Here is a 9,736-nt window from a genome sequence, read left to right as displayed (position 1 = left end):
TAATTTTTCCAATTTGATCTGGTATTTTGAAGTATTTAAAAAAAAGAAAGAAGCAGCCTTAACTAGAATTATTTAAGGTCTTGTACATTGGGTGTATTCCAAAGTACTGCAGTGCTGTAATAAAAACCATATCTTAGTTGAAATGCAAATCTTAGGCTTATTTTTTTTTTTTAGAAAAAGGTCTCCTTATACACTTGTAAAGGTAGAAAGAAGATAAGAGATGAAGAAGAGAGCAGTTTTTGAGGGTCACTGCAAATAAATTTAGAACTCTAACTTTAAAATTTGAGCTGACACTGGTCTCAGTCTCAAACACTGGCAGGTCTGGGAACAGTTGATGCTCTTCATGCAGTTGTACGCCTGAAAAAGGAGTGTGGGAGTTAGGTGGGGGTGGGAGGGAAGGTCTGCCGTGTGGAGGAAGAAAAACAAAATCTTTTAGAAGAGGTCGTGAGGGAGGAAGCAAACACATGCAATGAAGGGAGGGGAGAGCAAAACCCTTGTGTGTGTCTCTGTGATACCCTCCTCGTAGCCCAGGTGTGTATCCCAGTATCTTACTGTGCGCCAGAGAGCACTCTGCCACCAGCAGTTGCTGAAAGACACTTCTGCCTGCCCTGAGCCTCTGAGCCAGCTCTCCACCTGCTGTGGTAGCCAGCAGGTCCAGTGTGGAACTGGCTGGGGAGCTGGGCCAGATGTGCATGCCTTGGCTTCTAGGTTTGTGCCGCCCTTGTGTGAGGTCTGCTTTTGTTTCTCTGCAGGCATTAAACAGCTCAGCTGTTGCCGATACAAAAAGCAAACACCAGGATTTATTTGTAACACTCCAAATAGTTATTGCCATTTACGGATGTTTAGAAAACAAAGAGGTGTGAAAAGAAAAGCCATAGTGTGAATGTACACATGCTGCAGTTACATCGGAGGGATACCACTGCCATCGCCCAGTCTCCAGGGTTTTTTTCTCTGCTGTCCAGTCAGTAGTCAGCCCTTCAGGCTTTACTCATTTCTATTTTTCATGAGCTAAGTTAGCTGATACAGCTGTCTTCCCTTTGAAGCCTTTTAGCAGGTTTGCATGTGTGTAACCGTTCGCTCTAGAACCCACCATGTCCTTTTCCTTACTGGAACTCTTTAGTTCTGACCCAAGCAGTCAGAAATTGTGTGAGGTCCTCAAAAAAAGTCTTTAAAAGCACAAGTGTGCTTTTGTTGGTCTTCTTTCCTTTAAGAGAAAAGTTAAATGCAAGGTTTTGCTTGTCTCCTGGTTTCTCTGCCTTCAAGTTCTCTTTTTTCTGAAATCCGAGGGGCTAAACACTTTAATGATTATGATTAAAACTGAAGATTTAATGCTATAATAAGAAGCTGAGACTTAAAATGCACAAGACTCAAGTTATGAGAACTGGTAACACACAAATTCATAAAAATACTGGATTTCTAAGTTCAGAAAACCTCCAAAAGCCCATAATTGTTCAGGCTGGTTTGAGGACATTGTGAATTATTTGTGGGCAAGCTAGAAACCGAAAAGAAACACTCGTTTTTCTCACACAGAATGAAAACCTATATGCACACAAGTTCAAAGCTTGTCTCGGAGAGGCCTTGACTGAGTCACATGGTTCTTTTCTGTAGTTTGTAGAACTTGTACTGGGCTTCCAGCATAAGCATTTGTAGCTATTTCTCGGTATGATGGTTTCACATTTACACCATGCGTTGTCACAGCAATCATCATTGTGAAGTAATTCTGGGGTTAAGGTTTCCTATCCCATCTATTTGCATTTAAAAGGAAGCAGCATCCCACCCACCTGAAGCACTGGCTGCATTACAGTCGCACCTTTCTCTGTTGCTCGATTCTCTTTCTTTTCCTGCCATCTCTGGGGGGAGAAGTTCCTTCCTCCGCAGCCCCAGCTCCCAGTCAGAGGGACACAGAGCGCTTCCTCTTCCTGGCAATATAATCCCCTGCCACAAAACTGGATAAGGAATGGCTCAGGTGGGTGTCCAGGGTGTCAGAGTTGTTGCTGCTGATTTTCACCCGTGGGCACAGGCACTGGAGCATGGCTCTGCGGATGTAGTTGTCAAAGCAAAAGTAAATGAAAGGGTTGGCACAGCTATTGGCAAAAGCAAAAGGGCTGCTCACCTTTATGCCCAGCAAGGCAACCGTGCCAGAAAAGCAGTCAGGATGCTTTAGGAGTCGCAAAAGGATGGCCATAAGCTTGAAAAGATTGTAAGGAACCCAGGAGACAACAAAAGCTGCCACTACAATGAAGACGATCTTGATGGATTTCCTCAGTTTCTTATCACGTTTCCCAGCCTTCTGATAGTGCACACAGAGTCTCTTGGTGATGGAGCAGTAAAAGGTTAAGATACTCAACAGTGGGAAGAAGAAGGCCAGGATTAAAAGCATCAGTGACATGATCTGTTTGGCTTCTGTCACGGCTTTGTCTGTGCAGTAAGTCTTTCCATATTGCTTCTTCAGTTCTCTGGACAAAAGGGTCGGCATCCCTAAGCAGCAGGATAATAACCAGACACAGATGCAGAGTGCTCTGGAATAGGATCTTGTTCTGATCTGTCTTGCGACAGAGGGGTGCATGATGGCGAGGTACCGGTCAGCACTCATGCAGGTGAGGAGCAGGATGCTGCAGTACATGTTGACTGAGATGACGTAGGAACTAGCTTTACAGAGGAAAGATCCTACCCTCCAGTTCTCATCCGACACCTCCATGTCCACCCAGAATGGCAGCGTGATGAGGAAGATGAAGTCAGATGCAGCGAGGTTGATGATAAAGATGTCAATCAGCCTCTGGACCCGTCGCTTGAAGACCAAGGCCGCTATCAGGATTGAGTTGCCAACGATGCCCACCAGGAACACAGCACTATAAAGGATAGGGAGGAAAGTAGACATATGTTGCAGCTGCTGGTACTGGCACTGGTCATCGTAGTAGTAGTCGTAGTTGAAGCTGACTGTAGCCATGGATGACAGCTCAGGGAGTTCCATTTCTGGCCCCGCTGTCTTCATTCTCTCTCTGAGGGAGGCTCGGAGCTTCCCCTTACCCTTCCCTTCCAGGTCTTCGTTAAAAACATTTTATCAGTGAGCGGGGAGGAGGGGGAGAGGGGGGAGGAGCAGAAAAGTGGTTTTGTGGGGAGGTAATTTTTACCCTTTTAACCAACTGCACAGGCAAAAAACAAGCAACAAGAGTACCTGATTAGTCAAAACCCTGCCTTCAGAATAAATGCTTGTGAGTTTTTAAAAATCAGGTTTAGTTTTACTGATTCTATCTCCATTTTGCATTTTCTGGCTTCAGGTTTTGCTTTTCTTTCAGGTGGAGGGAAGGTAGTTTTCAAGATTCTGAACTTTTTTTTTTTAGGAAAGTATATTTGTAGTTTGAAGGCATTTGAGATTGTACCAGCTCGTAAGAAGCCCAGGAACAGTGAATTCAGGTGCCCCAACCTTTATCTATATTCAAAATATTTTGTATAAATTGCTTGTTGGGGCAAGTTTGACTTTTCTGAGGCTTGGAGGTTTTCACTTTACTTGTCTGGTTATGATTGTTGTTTTCTGTTTGAAAGTAATTCTCTCATACGAATATATACAGGGAGAAACATTTAAAACTACTATAACCATTCTACCCTGTAGTTGGTTGTTCTTTACCTGTCCCAGGTTTTTCGCTGCCCTACCAGTGCTCTCCTCCTGCCCTGCAGCCCCACCAGTTCCCCTAGATCTGGAGTGCCCACATCCAGCTCTAGGAATGTATTAGAAACTTCAAGAACAGTTTTCCAGTGTGTCGTATATTCTTCTGCAATTTGAAACTTGACTGGCTGTTCCCATCCCCCACATAGGCTTCCTTATCAGCCACAGTCCTGGACTCCAGAGCAGCAGTTTGTTCCTTCTCCTTCTGGCTGCACAGCCTGCATGGCTCTTGAGCTGTTCTTATATACAGCACTCACTCCTCTTAACGAGCTCTGATTTCTTCCATCTTTCACTCTCAATATCAGTATTGCTCCAGCTGTGACTTACCTTACAGACAGCCCCTGCAGCATTGCATAAATCAAATGGAAATTTCATTTTTAAAACTACTGAATTCATTACAGCTTTGTCAGTGCATACTAATTTGAAACCTGCACTATTAGTTTTCATCATCTTTCCTCTCTTCTAAAGATAAATTCATTTTCTCCTTCCTCTCCCTCCCACCAGCATGTTCACAGACCAGGCGTGCCTCCAGGATTCTCAAAGCTTTGAGGAAATCACCTCCTGGTGTGTGCTCCATCCCCAGGCAGACAGATTGCATCTGTATGTGTCTTCACATGCAAAGAGCAACTCCAAACTGCATGCACAGCAAGTGAGTCCCTCCAGTGCACTCTGGATGCACTCAGATTCATTCTCCCAGGGCTCAGGTTATGTGCTCCTGTGCAGCAGGTGCCTGCTGTGAAACGACTGGCTGCTGGATGGAAGGGTATTTAGGTGGGCACTGTCTCAGCTGTAGATATGCTGATATCTAACAAGTGCCTAGTTATACACAACTGCCTTCCTATCTGTAGGGCACTAGTGGACTCTAGCTGACTATTTTTATGGAATGTGTAAGCACTTGCCTAGTGAGTGTAATTCAGCCACCACAAACTCTGAGAAAGGATCAAGGTGTATAAAAACACCCTGGCTAAGATTATTGATTTGTATGTCACAGATGTAAATGTGAACCTGTAAGGAATAGCAGGCTAAAAATCATCTTCCCACCTTCTCAAAGTGGGTGTAAGTGTTCACCCTATAAATCACTGTGTCCTCTTCTAAGTAGGAGGCAGTGACTCTGTTTAGTTAGTTCACTTATGAATCAGAGTAAAAAAACTTTCCATAGATTTCTAAAATGCCTCGTTGTTATTCTAGGAGTAATCTCCTGCACCTGATTGTCTAAAAGACAATTCTTATTTTCAATGAAATGTAAAAGTCTCTTCTGTGGTGATTAAAGTGAGTAGGTACTGTTGCCATAAGTCTTTTTGTTCATAAGAGACTTGTCACTGGTCAGTTACATATGGATTTGTGTGCCACCTTATTTCTCCCCTGGCAAAGCTGGGAGAAGGAAGCACAGAACCAAACTCCTAACACACTTAGAATCAGGTTGCATTTGAGGGCATTGCAATTTGCATGCAGGAGACATCAAGTGTAAACCTGCAAGAAAACACAGGCTAAAAACCATCCTCTCCCCATCTGAAGAGAAAAAAGAATACACTGAGTTTTCAGCCAAGACTTGTGTAAAAGAGCCCAAGTAGCTGACAGTTTACAAAAAAAGATATTTGATGAATTCAGTGCAGACATGAGTTTTGCTGATTTTTGCTTATTGCTGCTTCAAGGAATGTGTTTTCAGGTTTGTTTTTTCTTCCAAGGAGCAGTGGGAAATGGAGGCATTCTCTTTCCATCAGTACTAGAACAGGAGATCAGCTGAACCCTACAGTCAGTTCTACAACAGTTCTGCCTCTCTTGCAAAGGCGGACCTACCTGTTATTTTACTCTGCAGTTAGAAAATAACAGCTTACAAGCAGTTACAAGCTTTAGAAATCAGACACAAACTTCTCTTCCCTCCATCTCACACTACTTCATACTCCTTGAAATTCACTCCTTCCCTCTCCACCTCAGAGCAAACAAAAAAAGTATCTTCAAAAAGCTTAAAGGCATAATAAAGATAAGTTTATGTCTGTGTATTCCTGTGTTTGTGGTTCCTCACTGTGTTGTCTCTCTTTAGATTAACAGCCTTACTCACTAAAATAAAAAATTAAATAGTAAACCTTTTCCAACAGGGACCAACTCTGCTCTGCTGAATTTGCTCTGTATTTCTTGAATGCTACAAGCAGACTTAGGGATGTCACTGCATGTTGCCATATTCCACATGTGACACTTCCTTATCTGAACAGAAGATTTGCAAAGATAATCTAAAGCATGGTCGTGAATAATGAAGTGATCTGTAATTATCCAAGTGGAGCAGCAGCAGGCATATTTGTCAGTAGTCTGGGGTGGTTTTGTGTGATTGTGATTCACTTAGGGCATCATGTAGTTTCTTACTCTTCCCAGAGTTCACTTCCCTGAGATAGAGCCAAGCTATCAAAAATACTGAGTACATGGAAATTCCCCTGATAACACTCCTGCACAGATACTACAGAAAGCTCAGGAGGACAGACTCTATCCTCTCCTCATCCTACTCCTGTATTTCCACAGCATTTTCCTCCTCCCAGGCTTCACCAGATACATGTAAACACTTTTCCTGAAAGAATTCTCTTCTGAAGCAACCAGCTACTGGTTGGCTCAGGTGTATGTTCTTCCATTCGGGATACCCATCTTGTCCAGCCCTTGATGCAGCTCTGAAAAAATGAAGCTTCTGGGTGCTGAGAATGAACTCAACCGTTGTAACCAGGCACTCAGAGCAGGTACTGCGACTGTGGCCCTGCATGTGGCCAGTTCTGCTTTAAATTGTGTGTTGCTCTGATGGTTCTGACTCTCTCAAATGCACCTGTGAGATCTGTCAGGTCCGTGTTTACACCATTCCTTAAATCTTCCTCCTAGGAAGCGCTGAGATGTTTCCAAGAGCAGCAAGGGAGAAGCTGTCACGTCTTTGTTCACGGTTCTGTAATGCCTGTGATAGATGTATTATGGTAGGTAGTCACGTAATTTGTGGGAAAAGTATCTGCACAGGAAGTAGGCAGCGTTGCCGATTTTGTTTGTTACACACACCACCTCCGCCTTACAAAGTTCTGCAATTTCAGGTAGCAAGGTGTGGGTTTGGTTTTCTGTGTTGTTTATATTTTGTTCTTTTTGTTGTTGTTGTTCTACACCCTCTGTTTTACTGATAGTTGAAATGTCATTTTGTTCCAGCTTGTACATGCACTTTTATATAAGAACAGGCAGCTAGATAAAATAAGCTGCGTATCTGTAAATTATTAATAGTGATAAATGCTGAGAAGGACAGAGGTTCGTTTGGCTGTAAAATAAAGTGTAGTAGTTTCTGAATGATTTTACTTAAAAAACATGTAAGAAACAGATTTGCAGACCTAATTAAAAAAGAAAAAAAATCAAAAACCCCACACTAAATTGGCTGCAACTGCCCTACTATGCTATGGCTAGTTGAAGGCAGGCTCAAAGGTAACCACATGAATGCTAACCAAAAGAAGTTTCGTCTCTCAACAAAGAGGAAAAGGTGGGACCTATTCAGGTAAAATTGTGGGCACTGATAGACTGAAATAGTTTAATGCTGAGAGCAGTGGTCTACAAAATGCAGTGCAGGAAGAAAATACGTTTGTACACTTAATTTTTAAATATTGCTTATTGTCTATTGCTGTTTATTTAATCTTTTTTTAATTTCTATTTTTGTGTATGTTTTATAATGTACATTATATATTGGTACTGTAGTACATATGTATAATTCTAAAAAAATATATACATTTAATAGGGGTGCCTGCTCAAAAAGCTTTTACTGAAAAGATGCATGATAAAAAGGTTTGGAGAGCACTGACATAAAGGATGAGTACCATTATAATGCCCCAACGCTATTCATGTTATTTGGGAGAAGCACATCTAGAAGGTTTTCTCTCTGTGAAAATTATACTACTGTGTTCTGTGCCACAAAAAAAATTAAAGAAAAACAAAGAAGGCAGAAATAAAACCAGGCAAACTGTATAAAGAGGTCTGAGGGGAATGGGAGGGATTTTCTATTCACTCAGGCTGTGGGAAATGCTCATAGATGGTGCCTAAAACTAAACCTGAAAAACTTTTTATTTTATTTAAAACTAAAACTTTTTATTATTGAGAAGAGAATATTTGTTGGGGGAGGTGATATCTTGTAAATTAACTAGTAGTTTTGGAAGAAACGGGCAGACTTTTGAACACCTTTTTCAGGTCTGAATCAATAATTCCTGAAGTGAACGTGATATATGAAGAAGGTTTTTTTTCTTTTTTTGTCTTGTATCAGCTTCATTTAATACAAATGGTGCCACCTCCTACAAATGCTTACATATTTCCTTAGACTGTGAGAACTACAATGACACACATTTTGTACTAAACAATTTAATTTTTTTTTGCAACATACTGGGGTTTTGGTTTTGTTTGTTTTGTTTGCAGCACTCTAATGTTAAACTCTCTGTCAATGCCCGAGAACTCAGTAATGCTCGTGATCCAGGTCTGCTATCAAAGAAACTTCACTTTTGCCAAAAGCAGGAATAGCATTTAAGCTATAGCCCTGAGGATTATTTCCTTAGCATTGTTCCCTTTGTGCTTTCCTGTGCACAGTAAAGCAAACTCTTACTTTTAAAACCTTCCCAACTCATCCTGTGCTGTAACTAAACTGATCAACCAGTGGTTCTGCTGAGGCACATTGAGGAGGTGTGAAAAGAAGAGAAAAAAGAAAAGCGTTGCTGGCAAGGAATGACACCATGCATTTATCTGTAACGTTTTTATTGGGTTGCTCTTACTATAAGGAAGGGTATTTTTCCAGGAAAAAAAAATCCAGGTGGAATCTGTAGAGAGTATTTGATTTTAAGTAAATAAAATGAAAATTCCTTCTGGATGCTTTTGAGCAGCTGCACACTTCACATTGATCAGGGCAGATTATGAAAAAGAAGAGGCCACCGTAGCCTAATTTAATAATGGAAGTAGCAATGGCTGCAAAATTTTTCAGAATTGATTTTCATTTTTACAAAATTAGATCTTTTAGGAGAAAACTGTAGTCGTGCCAGTGTTAGATAATTCACTGCATTTTACAGCAAATGGTTCCAATTCTGCTTTTACAATTTACGTAGTACAATTTACATGGCTTAGAATACACAGGGGTTTTGTTGACTTTTTTTCCTTTTAATGTTTTCTGGCTTCAACCTTTGATAGCTTTTCCAGGTATACAGAAAGAAGTTACTGATTTTTTTTGTTCCCTGTTGCTACTACATGTATTTTATAGTCTTGTGAGTCCTTTCGTTTAATAAATTAACTCCTTAAATAAACTCCTCTTCTATAAATAAAATGGACTGACCTTCCGTGATACATTTCATTAAGAGAGGTTTTCTAATTGCTCAGTGATTTTCATATCCCTTTTCAGGTTTATCTCTACTTTGTCAACATATCAAAACTAGTCATGCTATTTCAGAGCCAGCAGCAATTCTAGATGTGATACAACTTCTTTCCTTGTTATTTCTCAGTTTATACATCCGTGGTTACGGGAAAGTTGGGGGGTTTTTGGGGTCACATCTTGGTAGTTGGTACTTCACCAACATTCTTCCTTTTTCATTTTGTGTTTCCCAGGATGAAATCTTATGTCAGGTAAGTATAGCCTCCAGTCTTTGCTTTTAAATTAATGAGCTCATTGATGACCTTATTGAAATGCATGTTTGCTTGCCCCAGCCGAGGAGACATGATCAGGTCACCCTGTCCCAGTACCCTCTCTATGTCATTATTTACCCTTCCCTCGTGTCATCTGTGAGGTTTATCAGCAGTACTCTGCTTTCTTCCAGGCCATCGATAAAGATGTCAAGTATTTTAGAGTCCACGATAAATCCCAGACAGACCGCGAAATATGTCTTTCTACACAGTTTTATTATGAAGTGTTGCTGAGACAGCTCCATGTCCCAGAAAGGTGGGGCATATAGACAGAAATGTCTTTCATTAAATACAATTTCTAATAATTTTTTTAATTAAAAAAGTAATGTTGCACCAAATCTGAGAAGTTTCTTCTGTGGCTGTTTTTCACCTTTACATCCTACTTTCTTACCTTGCTGCAAAAATGCTTCCTGGCTGTTC

At 41.0% G+C, this 9,736-nt stretch overlaps 1 protein-coding gene across 1 annotated transcript; it reads right to left on the bottom strand.

Annotated features, from left to right (window-relative positions):
- Positions 1–851: 851 nt before the first annotated feature.
- GPR15 (G protein-coupled receptor 15) lies at positions 852–2,992 on the bottom strand. Its single transcript, XM_039559105.1, has one exon. The coding sequence runs from the start codon at positions 2,990–2,992 to the stop codon at positions 1,892–1,894; it is 1,101 nt and encodes a 366-aa protein (XP_039415039.1). The 3' UTR covers positions 852–1,891.
- Between the last annotated feature and the right edge of the window lie 6,744 nt (positions 2,993–9,736).

This window comes from Corvus cornix, chromosome 1, assembly GCF_000738735.6.
Source record: "Corvus cornix cornix isolate S_Up_H32 chromosome 1, ASM73873v5, whole genome shotgun sequence".
NCBI classification, from domain to species: Eukaryota; Metazoa; Chordata; class Aves; order Passeriformes; family Corvidae; genus Corvus; species Corvus cornix.
The sequence above is the reverse complement of the archived record's forward strand: the minus strand, read 5'-3'. Positions and strand labels throughout refer to the sequence as shown.